Genomic DNA, 14,276 nt, shown 5'->3' on the forward strand with positions numbered 1-14,276 from the left:
AGGAAGCATAGGACAGTCAGGAGCAGAGAGAGCTCAGCACACAGGAAGCACAGGACCTCAGGAGCAGCAGGCAGGGTCAAAGGCCAGCTGCCTGAGTGTTGGAGCTGCGTCTCTGTCCAATGGTGGTTAAGGATTGCTGTCTAGATTTAGGATCCACCTCTCCTGCGATGTCCACAACACAGCCAGTCCCTGCCTCCATTTTCCTCACTGGTTAATCATGATGTAAAGGAGTTTCAGCATCGGAGCTCACATGGCATGTATTACACTGTAGGTGGATTAATCCTGTCCGTTATTCTTTCCACATTCTCCTTATCCCTCTATTTTTCTACAGCGTTTGTGAGCTGCCTTACACCATCTTCATGCCCAGACAAAATATACTTTCATATTATTTGATCTTGAACATACTCCACCCTCTTCTTCCTCCCAGACATCTCCCAATCATTCTAGTTTGGGGTGTGTCCACTCAGAAGAACAGAGCAAGTGAAGCAGGAAGTGGATATTAAGTTGGGTCCAAATACTTGATACGCATGAATACAAATAGAAAATGGAACCTGATGAGGTTGTTGAAGGAGGCAGGGGAGGAGGCGGAGGCCGGAGGAGCTGCGTTTGTCAAGGGACACCATGTGTGGGTATAGAGAGTTATAATGTGGTTCCTTGTACAACCTACACAGGCCAATAAACATGAATACAGAGAGTTCTGGATTCTGCTGTGAATTTAAAATGACAACAAACCTCGTCCCATGAATGAAACATACACCATCCTTGTGTTGACGGAAGTGACTGATTTGGTCAGCAGAATCTCATCCTGAGGAAAGTAGGGTCTCTGCTGAAGCCCCGGTGAAGCCCGGCAGACGTGGCTGGGTTTTCCTGGTCAGCACAGAGCTTGGAATGCACGTGGTGAACAGATTAGAGCGGTGTCACTGACCATGAGCCTCACTGGTCTCTCGGCCTTCCAGGCCTGCAGAACTGGACACATGGAGGACAGAATTTGTCCCAACTGGCTTTTTAACTAGTTTAGTTTCTCACGCAGAGACACTCATTCTCACACATCTCCTTCTCTCTCCTCTGGACAATGCACATTGTGGGTGAGGTGCTGTAAAGCGCAGGCTCAGCCTCCTGTGAGGAGTCAGGTGTCAGCAATCTTCCGGGCTTTGGGAACAGACAGTGGGAATTCTCAGTCTATTCCCGGAACGTCTCCTGTCTGTGCAGGATCTCCAGAGAATGACAGCTGGCAGCGGGGCTGTCACAGACGGGGTGTGACACGGGTGCAGACACAGACCTCAGCTGTGGGGCTCCTCTCCTATGGAGTGGCCTGGTGTCCTGTGGCTCCCAGCTGACCCGCCTGGGCCCGGCTCTGGTCCCAGGAGCCGCTGACGGGGCTCACGGCAGCCGGGGCTGTGGGGCGGGGACGGTGACTGCAGCTGTGCGTGGCCACCGCTTCCAGCCGACCTCTGACCTTTACAGAGATGTGCACTCACACGTTCTACAGAACAGGGGAAAAGTTATCTTAGTGCTTCATGGAGGCAAAATTACTACAGATGCACCACATATAAAATAACTACGTATATTACATGTAACATTAATATAGGCACCGTTGTCCATGCTCTCCTCAATGCTGGGCAAAGCTCTCAGCAGGTTTTACTGCTGCAGGAAGAGACCTGAGACCTGAGAACTAGGAGTCTGCAGCTCAGGACGGCAGCAGCATCTTCTCTCTGCTAACTGCCGTCCTGAGGGCTGGGACCACCAACTGAGGCGGAGAGGAACCAGGGGTCTTGTTCCCACCGCTGCCCCAGGGAGAGCTGCTTCCACAGGCAGCCACACAGAAGCGCCCGTGCCTCTCAGCAGCATGACTCCAGGCCTGGTCTCAGCACCTGTGCACAGGGTCAGCGGGCCAAGGCCCTGCCCCATGGAGAGGACATTGAAGAGGAACTGCTAGTATGTTTACAACAGCTACAAGGCCAGGACGTCCTGTGCAAATGTGCACATCAGTCTCCAGGGACAGTGAATTACCAGGTCTCTGAAATCTGTCCTCTAAACCTGAGAAGAGTGTGGTGTCGGTTAGCCACAGAGCATGGCACCAGACCCAAGAAAGACCAGTGATGCACAACTCAGCACGGGGGATGAGCAAAGTACCGCGGCCATAACAGTCAGCAACTGATCTCAGGACAGAGTTCCATGGTGCCACAGCCACAGAACCACTCCTGAAGCACAGATTGTCTGTAAAGCCACATAAGGCAGAGACAGGATCAACCCTGGATATGGATGTCGTGTCTGATAATCTGTATACACACTCATGCAGGGAAGCGGGAAAGACTGTCATTTCCATCACTGATGAGTCTGTGGAAGCAGAGGACCCTTCTAAGCTCAGGTCAGATTCCGTGGTGGCAACATTCTTGCCAAGGCCACAATCCATATGGTGCAAGACAAAGACTGAGATCAGACCAACGTTCAGTGTGGATGTCATGTCTGATAATCCCACACACATACATACAGAGGGGAGGAAATGGTTGGTGACATTACAGAAAGACCAGAGAAGCCTCCAGGAAACTGTGAAGTGACTTGGGAGAGCCTAGAAAGGACAGGTTCTTGGGTTTTCACCTCAGCCTGGGGCAGAGGAAGGTGAGTTCCTCCTCTGCACACACAGCAGGTCAGAACCGCTCACTGAATACATGAGAGGGGAGAACCAGCACTCCCTTAATCCATGTCCACCAGTGACACACAGGGAAGGGAGAGAAGTGAACTTGGTGCTGCCAGAGTCTGACGTTAAAATGTAGACTGCACGCTCATTCCTGTGACTGCACTCGTACCCCATATGACAGCAACAGCGAAAAATAAAGATATAAAGGCACAAAGAGATTGCTGGGAACCACCTCTTCAGCAACATGAAATAATGCAAAAGAGTAAAGCTTCATCATAACTATAGTAGTGATAATGTCTGTAAAATGATTTACTATCCATGATGTATCATGGAAACAAACGTCTCAAGGAAACAACAAAAGACAAATCTAGAATCCAGTGAAATAATGATCAGTAGACCTGCATTGACAGTTCTTTAAAAAGATAAATAATCCAGGTGCTGGTGGCTCTCATCTTTAATCCTAGCTACTCAGGAGGCTGAGATCTGAGGATCGTGGTTCAAAGCAAGCTCAGGCAGGAAAGTCTGACAGACTCTGATCTCCAATAAACCATTAGAAAATCAGAAGTGCAAAAGTGGCTCAAGCAGTAAAACTCTGCCTTGAGCTGAAGAGCACAGGGACAGCGCCCAAGCCCAGAGTTTAAGCCCCAGGACCTACAACAAAAAGAAAAATATTGAAGTACAAGATAATATGCTAATATCAATGAAATGCAAATCAATCCTACAGTGAAATATCACCTCAACTAAGTCAGCATGACTGTTATCACAAACATTGAAGAATATAAATGCGGGTCTTCTGGTAGAGTGTGGGAAGGAGTTCTGCTCAGAATGCAAACTCCAAAGTTTTAAGTTGTTTTGTGGATATTTTTTACCTATTTAGTTTGAGGAACGGCCTGAGATTAAAGTAAAGGTTCAACAAGAGAAGAACAGATAGGGGAAAACAATGGAGGGGGTAACAATGTTCAAGAGGAAGTGTACTCATTACCTCACTCATGTAACTGTAACCCTCTGTATAGTAGCTTTACAATAAAAAAAATAAAATAAAATAAAATAAAATAAAAAAAAGAGAAGAACAGATAAAGGAAATGGGATAGGTGTGGACAATGGAACAGTACTCACACAGAAAGGAAGAAAGACTGTCATTTGTGATAACCTAAAGGAAGTTAGCTTAAAGGAAATAAACCAACCATAGAAACACCAGTATCACATTATGTCTAGAAGAAATAGACTGCATAGAACAGAAAAGGAAGTGTTGGTTACTAGAGAATGAGGAAGGATGGAGGAAAGACAGGATTACACAGAGATCGGAAGTTGGGTACAAATTTGCAAGCAAATAAGGAATCAAATGATTGATAAAACAATGTGAAGAACATGAAAATAATTTATCATGTCACTAAATCAGTGTTTACCTGTGAGCAGTGTATGTTACATGTTGTGACTCATTGATGTTATGACAATATACAATACATGGGATACTGTCAGAAGTGCAGAGTGCATATGACTGACAAAAACAAACAACAAAGATTGACAGTGATAACTGATACACCAGAGCCCCCTATCCAGCATCTGCCTGAATCCTGGCTGTCTTGTTTGATGGTCAGATTGAAGTAAAGTGAAGCAAAGCCACACCTGATCTCGGCTCAGGAAGGAGGCTCTGCAGAGCTCACACATGAGCACCATTCTCCTGGAACACACCAGGAACTGTGGGCCCTCCTTGGCTGTGCAGGCCGAGACCAGGCATGGAGCTCATAGCACGGGAGACGCTGCCAGTGTGGAAACAAATTCAACATTGTTTTACACTATTGCATGTGCACAAGGAGGTCACACGCGTGTTGCACTTTGTGTTTCGTGTGTGATCAGAAATGCTGACAGAACGATCACCAGGCACAATGGCAGAGTGAGAGGACATGTGTGTCCCTCTGCACCCCAGACAGCTCTCAGTGTCCTCACACTCTGCCTCAGGCTCCCAAGGATCTGCAGGTACAATGTGAACCACAACACGTGGTCAGTGTGTCATGATGTCTCCAAGGTGACCATTGTCACCAAACTCCTCCAGCACAGTCACCTCTGCTCTGGGAGTCCAATCTCTAGACCTTCCCCCAGAGCTGCTTTATAGCAGAGGACATGCAAATAGGACGTCCCTCTGCCCATGAAAACCAGCCCAGCCCTGACCTGAGCTCTGTGAGCTGATTCCACCAGTGACTGAGCACAGACCACCACCATGGAGCTGGGGCTGCGCTGGGTTCTCCTTGTTGCTCTGTTGAAAGGTGATTCATGGGGAGCAAGGGATACTGAGTGAGCAAATGGACATGAGTGGGAGGGACAGTGGATGTGTGTGACCATTGCTGACCAGGATTCTCTGTGTTTGCAGGTGTGCAGTGTGAGGTGCAGCTGATGGAGTCTGGGGGAGGCTTGGTGCAGCCTGGGGGGTCCCTGAGACTCTCCTGTGCAGCCTCCGGATTCGAATTCAGTGATTACTACATGCACTGGATCCGCCAGGCTCCAGGGAAGAGGCCTGAGTGGCTCTCATACATCAATAGTGATAGTAGTTACATAAAGTATGCAGAATCCGTGAAGGGTCGCTTCACCACCTCCAGAGACAACAGCAAGAACACACTTTACCTGCAGATGAACAGCCTGAGAGTGGAGGACACGGCCATCTATTACTGTGCTAGAGACACAGTGCAGGAAATCCAGTGTGGGCCAGACACAAACCTCCCTGCAGGGCGCTCAGCACCAGCAGGGGGCGCTGGGCACAGCTTGGAGCTAGGTCAGCTCAGGAGCAGCTGCACACAGAGCCCAGGGCTGCTCTCCTGCTGTCTGCCCTGCCTCTGTGTCCACAGTGTGACAGCATCTCTCCTGAGTTCATGACCCCCACTCCTCTGTGATGTCTCCAGTCCTTTGCTGGGACTTTAAGAATGAACAGAGTATCATGGTGGAAGCAAAAATGGCTCTGCAGTGGTGACCAGTATTTGATCCTGATGAAACTCAGGGATCCTCGTGACCCCATGAGACTCAGGACAAAGATCCCAGGATTCACAGAGTTGGAATTTGTTCTCTAAACAAGAGGGAAACCGCCTGGCATGGTGACTGGTGTCTGTAATATTAGAGATGGGAGATGGAGAGAAAAATGAGTTTTGTGGAGAACCGATCTCATCAATAAGTTACATGTGGCAGCTGTTTCCTGTGATTCCAGCTACACAGGAGGCAAGTGTGGAATCACTGTCTGCAACCTGCCTCAGGCAAAACCATAGCACAGTACCAGAAAATAAATAAAATCAGAAAAGATGCAGAAAGGGCTGAAATGCATGTGTGTGCCTAAAAGACTAGCCCTGAGTTCAAAACAGTACACAGAGAGAGAAAGAGAGAGACAGAGACAGAGAGAGAGACAGAGAGAGAGACAGAGAGAGAGAGAGAGAGAGACAGAGAGAGGGAGGGAGAGAGACCAAGAGAGCACAGCCCATTGACCCATGACTCTTAACAGGCCTCAAATGCTGCCCTCCTCCCTCCACCTGTAGCACTGCTCAGGGGTTCAGAACTGACCTGACAGAATTGCTCTATTAATTCACTTTCTTCCTCAGTGACTCTCATATTCTCATTCTGCTTTTCTCTTTGTCCAGCCAACAAATGTACTTGGGGACCCAAGTCATAAAACACAGGGGTTGGCCATACCCCTGGATCTCTGCCCACGGCACCCTGGAAACATGGTGGACTCCTCAGTCTCCCCTGACCAGGGCCTCTTGCTGACCTCCAGGGGACGTGGAAGTGGACACGAGGAGTCTGGGTTGGACTGGACAGACAACAGGCCATGTGCATGTAGACTGACCTTGCTGGGCCCCGTCTGTCCTGGGGTTTCCTCCATCACGATGGCTCTGGAGTCCTGTGGTTGTCCCGTCTGGGATGGAGGCCGGGTCCCTGTGGCTCCGTCATGAGCACTGTCACTGTGCACGCGCATCATGGGCACGAGGGACTGGGCCCAGGTGATCTCACAGCAATCTGACTGAGCTCCCTGCATCCCGGACGCCCCCACCTGCTCAAACAGGTCCTTGTTTATTTCTCCATTACATCCTGATCAGAGAAGAGCAAGCTTCACTTCCTGAACAAGAACCTGTGTGTGAACTTGTCTACAGGATTTAGGAAGAAGACTTGCAAGTTTTGAGGTTTTCCCCAGGACCGTTTTTGTGGATGATGAGACAAATCATTCATCTCACCAGGAGACATCCATTACTCTGTCCATGTGGAGACTGTGGTGTCTTGGTTCCTCATTTGGATGTGAAAACTCCTCATCAGGAGGAGCTGGTATCTCATAGCACAAACACTAAACATTGAAAAAGATGAAGAAAGGAAAGTGTCTACTTAGACTATTAGTCATTTAACAATGTATATACCTATTGAATAATAACCAGTACCTGTTAACGTATGTCCTTTATAATAATAACTAAATTAATTAATTGGTAAGCAAATGCACTGGCCCTGCCTCTGCTCTTCCTGCCCCAGCTCTCCTCTGTGTCTGCCCTACTTCTGCTCATCCCCTGACAGTCTCCCAGGCACTTCTCCATGTCTGTGTCTGTAGTCATCCTTGACTGTCTGGATCAGATGTTCTGCTTTCCACTGTGAGGTTTACTTAAACATAGGGAGACTTCACTTCAACAAAGCATGGAGAATAACACATTGGGGAAACTGACTTTGCCATGATCTCCAGGATCAGATCTGAGGAAGGATAGAGATGAAAAACACAAATCAACCCAAGCATAATGGAAAATGCTGCCAACAATTCTCCCAGAAACATTGAGACGTAATGAAACATATCTACAGATATACAGAATTCAAGACTATTAGGAAACACATTTACTATCATATCAAATGTAAACTGTACATTAATGTATTACTAGATTTTAGGCAACTAGCAGCAGCTTAGGCTAGCTACCATCATCTACATGAACATGCCAAGGTGTGTGATGCTATGATATTACAACAATCACAAGGTCACTAAATAATAGGAATGTTTTATCTGCAACATAAACCTGTGGGAAAACTGTATATATCCTGATCATCATAGCCCAAAACACTGTTGTGAGCTGAGCTGCTCATAGCTATGTGTTCTGAACGGGAAGTTGGCAAGATGCATGGCAAAGGCCATTCTGATGTTTCTCAGATAGAAGTTAGGGACAGGGCAGTGGAGCATGGAGCACAGGACATCCTAGGGAGAACGTGGCAGAGGGGGGCTGAGATTAAAGTAAAGGTCCAACAAGAGAAGAACAGATAAAGGAAATGGGAAAGTTGTGGACAATGGAATAGAACTAACCCACAGAATGGAAGAAAGACTGTCATTTGTGATAGATCTAAAGAGAGTTAGCTTAAAGGAAATAAACCAACCATAGAAACACCAGTATCACATTATGTCCTATTTCTTATAACTAGTATATATCTAAGACAAACAGAAACTGTCAGACAAGTTGATGTTAGGCAAAGTGAACCCCAAGATAAAGATTCAAATGATTGTTCTTTCTTGTGATTGTTTCTAACATATTTATAAGATGATTTTTTGTTGCTTTGTATGTCCCTCCCCCACGGTATAATTCATGCTTTCACTGTAATTGATGTCGGTATAATTTGTGGAGGGGAAAGGAAAAAATCGTTTAAATAGGGATACAGGTGGACACGTTGCAACAATGAGATGTACAAGTCGTTATGTCGAAAAACAAACTTTTCAAATTTACCTAGGTGCTGGGGTGGGGGGGATGGGAGGTGGGGAGGGATGTGGGAGGGAGAGAATGGAAGGGAATGGAAGTGGAAACAAAGGAGGTGTCAACAATGCTTGATAAGAAACGTACTCATGGTCTTGATCATGTAATTGTAAGCACTCTGTACAGTATTTCAACAACAAAAAAAATTGTAAGCAAAGAAGGAATCCCATGTTTTTTAAAACAATTTGAAGAACACACAAATACTTTATCGATAGTTACCAAATCAGTGTTTACCTATGAGCACTGTATGTTACATGTAGTGACTCACTGAGGTTATCACAATACACAAGACATGGAATACTGTCAGAAATGCAGAGTGCATATGAACCACAAAACAAACAAGAAAGCCAGATTGTGAAACTGATACAGCAGAGCCAACTGTCAAGCATCTGAACCCTGAACCCTGGCCGTCCTGATTTGTGGTCAGAATGAAATAAACTGTGTCAAAGCCACACCTGATCTCGGCTGAGGAAGGAGGCTCTGCAGAGCTCATAGATGAGCATCATTCTCCTGGAACACACCAGGAACTGTGGGCCCTCCTTGGCTGTGCAGGGCCAGACCAGGCATGGAGCTCATACCACGTGAGACGCTGCCAGTGTGCAAACAATTCACCATTGTTTACACTCTTGCGTGTGCACAAGGAGGTCACACGCGTGTTGCACTTTGTGTTTTGAGTGTGATCAGAAATGCTGACAGAACGATCACCAGGCACAATGGCAGAGTGAGAGGACATGTGTGTCCCTCTGCACCCCAGACAGCTCTCAATGTTCTCACACTCTGCCTCAGGCTCCCAAGGAGCTGCAGGTACAGTGTGAACCACAGCACATGGTCAGTGCGTCATGATGTCTCCAAGGTGACCATTGTCACCAAACTCCTCCAACACAGTCACCTCTGCTCTAGGAGCGCAATCTCTAGACTTCCCCCCAGAGCTGCTTTATAGCAGAGGACATGCAAATAGGACGTCCCTCTGTCCATGAAAACCAGCCCATCCCTGACCTGAGCTCTGTGAGCTGATTCCACCAGTGATTGAGCACAGACCAGCACCATGGAGCTGGGGCTGCAATGGGTTCTCCTTGTTGCTCTGTTGAAAGGTGATTCATGGGGAGCAAGGGAAACTTAGTGTGCAAATGGACATGAGTGGGAGGAACAGTGGATGTGTGTGACTATTGCTGACCAGGATTCTCTGTGTTTGCAGGTGTGCAGTGTGAGGTGCAGCTGGTGGAGTCTGGGGGAGGCTTGGTGCAGCCTGGGGGTCCCTGAGACTCTCCTGTGCAGCCTCTGGATTCACCTTCAGTCGCTATGACATGAACTGGGTCTGCCAGGCTCCAGGGAAGGGGCTGGAGTGGCTCTCATACATCAGTAGTGGTAGTAGTAGCATATACTATGCAGACTCCGTGAAGGGCCGCTTCACCACCTCCAGAGACAACAGCAAGAGCACACTTTACCTGCAGATGAACAGCCTGAGAGTGGAGGACACGGCCGTCTATTACTGTGCTAGAGACAGTGCAGGAAATCCAGTGTGGGCCAGACACAAACCTCCCTGCAGGGCGCTCAGCACCAGCAGGGGGCGCTGGGCACACACTGAGGTCATGCTCAGTCAGCACCAGCAGGGGGCGCTGGGCACACACTGAGGTCATGGCAGTCACAGGAGCAGCTGTGGAGCTCAGGCCCTGACTCCTCTGTGTGCCTGGCCTCTCCACAGGACGCAGCGTCCCTCACAGAGCTGTCTAGGGTGTTCAGGGCTCCTTGGTGGGTGAGGACATTGCTCTACAATTCCACTGGTTTCTCTCCATCTGCTGAGATCCTGAGCAGAGTCCATCGGGCTTCCCCATGCTGTCCTTTGTCTTCCTAGAGGAAGAGCAGACACTCACTGCTCACTCTTTTGTTTTGTTTTTTGTTTTTTTTTTGGTCATGGTGTTTGAACTCTGGGCCTGGGCGCTGTCCATCAGCTCTTCAGCTCTAGCGGAATACTCTAACGTTTGAGCCACAGCGCCACTTCCAGCTTTCTGGTGGTTTATTGGAGATAAGAGTCTCAGGGCCTTTCCTGCCAGGGCTGGCTTTGAACCACAATCCTCCACTCTCAGGCTCCTGAGAACCTGGGTTTGCAGGCATGAGCCAGCGACACTGGGCTCATACTCACTTGTTTACACTCAGCCTCTGCCAGACCCTGGAAATACTTCCTGAGAGTCACAGACATTTTCCTGAGGCCTGGAAGGCCAGGCGGGCCTTTGTTTCCTTGCTGGACGTTCCTGGGTGTAGGACATCGGGATGCGGTCAGGATGTTGTGAGGACGCTGCATCCGAACTCAGAACACACCGTGTCTCCCCATCCCCAGCACTGAGGTGCTCTGTCTTCAGATGTCCTGTCCCAGCAGCTGCAGGAGTTCCACAGGCTAGCCTGGCCAACCAGCGTGGTCTCTGTCCCCTGCCTGCACTATGTAGGTGGCCCTGGCTGTCATTACTGATGGAGCCGGGTCCCACAGTCCCAGGGAAGCTGCTGGGAAGGACAGGAGACATCTTCAACTGCAGCCGTATCTCAGGAGTCAAGTCACAGTGTCTGAAGACACAGCCAAGAAACAGATGTCCATGAGCTGAGCACGGTGACCAGGAGGGACCCAGTCATGGATTACTGTGCAAGAAACACCGGGAGAGACATCAGTGTGAGCCCTGAGAGAGACTGTCCACCGGACCCTGAGCCTGAGCTGTGGAGGTGCTCAGGGCCAGCAGCCCTGGATGTCACCCCAGAAGCTGGGTGGGAGCTGGGTGTCAGGTTCTGTGACGCTCCCTCCTCCCATTCCTGGGGTCCCTCTGGACACCTCCCCAGCACCCCACAGTCCCTCTGGACATGCCTGCCTTCCTTTTGTTCCTCTTCCTCACGTGCTCACTGGCGCACTGTGGGAGGGAAGGACTTCCTGTGTGTGGATGAGATGGGATCAGCCATCAGCTTCCTGTGGAGCACGGCCACTTCCTGTGTCCTTCTTCCCTGATGCCCACACCTGTCTCAGGTGAGCGGCCTCCCTTCCTCTTCCCCTCAGCCCCCGTGCTGTCCACTCTGTGGACACTCCTGCTTCACAGCGCACGGCAGCTGCTGATGGTCATTTCCACTCTGTCTACACCCTCAGGATGGAGGGGGATGGAGCACCACCTGAGCTCTCAGTCCCCAGCAGGGGGCAGAGGCAAGGGCAGAGAGGAAAGCCCTCCCACCCAGGGGTTTCCAGGGGTCTAACAGAGGCATAACTGTCTCTCAGGGGGTGTTCCAACATCGCTGACAATGCAGACTCAATTGCACTAAAAATCCCTCGAACAAGAGTATCCTCAGCTAGGGACTGAAATGTGTTTACCTACAAGACCAATAACTGTAAGTGAAACAAAAAGACAATGTGATGTCCAAGACTCCAGGCTTAAATGAGGAAGTGAGCCGAGTGCAGCCGTCTCCTGTCATGGGACCATCCACAGAGGCCGAGGAGCCTTCATCCTGCCCTCTGCAGCCACCACAGCTGCCTGGCTCACAGCACTGCCGACCTCGGCCTCTCTTTACACTGGGAGGTGGGCTTCAAACTGTAGACCTTTTTCTTCTTGGTTCTGTTTCTCCGTGGTTTGAATGGTGCTGTTTACCCTTTCATGATTCCTGGGCTCTTTGTGTCTTTTATCTTCTGAGCACCATCTGTCATTTGGGACCCTGAGCATTCTCCCTGATGCAGGGAATTAGAAGAATGGAGGATGGTGCTAACCTTCCACAGATTGGGAGAAGATCTTTACTAGCCATACAACGGACAAGGGTCTCATATCTAAAATATACTTGGAACTCAAAAATTTAAAGCCCCCAACAACAAATCCTCAAAGAAACAACTGCCCAATAAATAAGTGGGCGAAAGACTTAAAGAGAAATTCTCTGAAGAAGAAAGAAGGATGGCCAATAGACACATGAAGAAATGTTCAACATCCCTAGCCATAAAAGAAATGCAAATCAAAACAACATTGAGATATCACCTCACTCCAGTTAGAACGGCAAAAATCAAGAACTCTAACAACAACAGATGCTGGAGGGGATGTGGACAGAAAGGAACCTTACTTCATTGTTGGTGGGAATGTAAACTTGTTCAACCACTTTGGAAAGCAGTATGGAGGTTCCTCAAAAGACTTCACATAGAACTCCCTTATGACCCAGCAATCCCACTTTTGGGCATTTACCCAAATGTTTACAAACAAGACCACACTAAAGCTACCAGCACAACTATGTTTATTGCAGCATTATTTACCATAGCTAAGATATGGAACCAACCCAGATGCCCCTCAGTAGATGAATGGATCAAGAAAATGTGGTATATATACACAATGGAATTCTATGCCTCCACCAGAAAGAATGACATTGCCCCATTTGTTAGGAAATGGAAAAACTTGGAAAAAATTATATTAAGTGAAGTAAGCCAGGCCCAAAGAAACATAGGTCCCATGGTTTCACTTATTTGCAATATCTAGTATATGTACGAGTCAAGCGGAAAAGGTCAGATAATGTGATGTCAGGAAAATGAACCCTTAGATATGTATCTTAATGTTTTTTTCTTTCATGCACGTGTTTCTAACGCATTTATAAGATTATTTCTTTGTTGCTTTGCATGTCCCTCCCCCACAGTATAACCCCTGCTTTCACTATATTTGATGTCAGTATAACTTGTGGAGGAGATGGGGAAAAACCAGTTGTTTAAGGATACAGGTGGACCTGTTGCAATAATGCTGTTGCAATAATGAGAAGTACAAGTTGTCATGTCCAAAACGAGCTTTACAACGTCGGTGCGGGGGGGGGGGGGGAGGGGGGGGAGGAGAAGGATTGGGATTGGGGTGGGGAGGGGGGAGGCTGGGAAGGGATGTGAAGGGTAAACAAAGGAGGAGGCTGCAATGCTTGGTAAGAAATGTACGCATTATCCTGCCCATGTAATTGTAACTCCTCTGTACAGTATGTTCACAAATAAAATAAAATTAAACTAAAAAATAAAAAAATTAAAAAAAAGTGGTAGAGCATTAGCCTTGAGCTAAGGAGCTCACAGACAATGCCCACAGTGTGAGTTCAACCCCCACCAACAACAAAGATATAAAAAGAAAGAAATCAGTTTGATCAACATGTGTCCATCAGTGACACCCATTGAAACTTTCTCCCCATTCATTTACAATTATATTTCCTCCTAAAATTTGAACCTAAACATCATTTATGTTGAGTGTTATACCACTAAGATACATTTGTATACTTTTAAATTGACGCAACACATTTAGGAGAGAGATCTTAATAATTTGATATGCTAATGTAATGTGTAATGATAAAATGCAGGTAAATAGCATATGCTTCCCTTCAGTGTTAAATTAATGCAAGACAATTTAACAGCGACCAGTACAAGAAAAATGAAATTATACTCAGCAATGATGCATGTTCGGTTTTCTTATCTGAACATTTACGCAGGCTTCTGTGCAAATAGCAATAGCCTGAGGCTAAGCACAGCAGCCTGGCTTCATCAGAAGACCTTCCCTGGGAAGGGCTGCAGAGCTCTGGCTGAGGGCCAGTGGCTGAAGCCTCTCTGTGGGTGTAGCAGGGAATTCCTGTGTGCTGAGCGCCCGGTGTGGAGCGGCTGCCTTATCTAATGCAGGACTGAAAGGCTCTCTTTCAGCAACCACGGCGCGGCTGTGACAGAGGCCCGTGGCTGGGTTTCTAGGATCTTCCCCTGCAGGACCCTCAGCTGGGATCATGGTGCACCTTGTCTGCCCTGGCAGGCCTGACAGGCACAGTCTCCAGGACAGCTGCCCACCAGGCCTCCAGCCTCTGCCTTCTGCCTGGCGTCCCATCACTTCAACTGTGCATGCTTCCTGCCAGCAATTTGACCTTCCTTCTCAATCTTCTCATAACAT

General features: G+C 48.1%; 1 pseudogene and 1 gene segment (V, D, J or C); both read left to right on the top strand.

Moving 5' to 3' along the window:
* Positions 1–4,792: 4,792 nt before the first annotated feature.
* LOC122101397 lies at positions 4,793–5,483 on the top strand. The segment is given in 3 exon segments: positions 4,793–4,902; positions 5,007–5,405; positions 5,479–5,483. Coding segments are annotated over 3 exon segments (450 nt in total).
* A 3,944-nt stretch (positions 5,484–9,427) lies between these two features.
* Positions 9,428–12,064, top strand: LOC122101398 (annotated as a pseudogene).
* The last annotated feature ends 2,212 nt before the right edge of the window (positions 12,065–14,276 follow it).

The sequence above is a fragment of the Dipodomys spectabilis genome, unplaced genomic scaffold (genome assembly GCF_019054845.1).
Source record: "Dipodomys spectabilis isolate Male_0828 unplaced genomic scaffold, ASM1905484v1 ptg000657l, whole genome shotgun sequence".
NCBI classification, from domain to species: Eukaryota; Metazoa; Chordata; class Mammalia; order Rodentia; family Heteromyidae; genus Dipodomys; species Dipodomys spectabilis.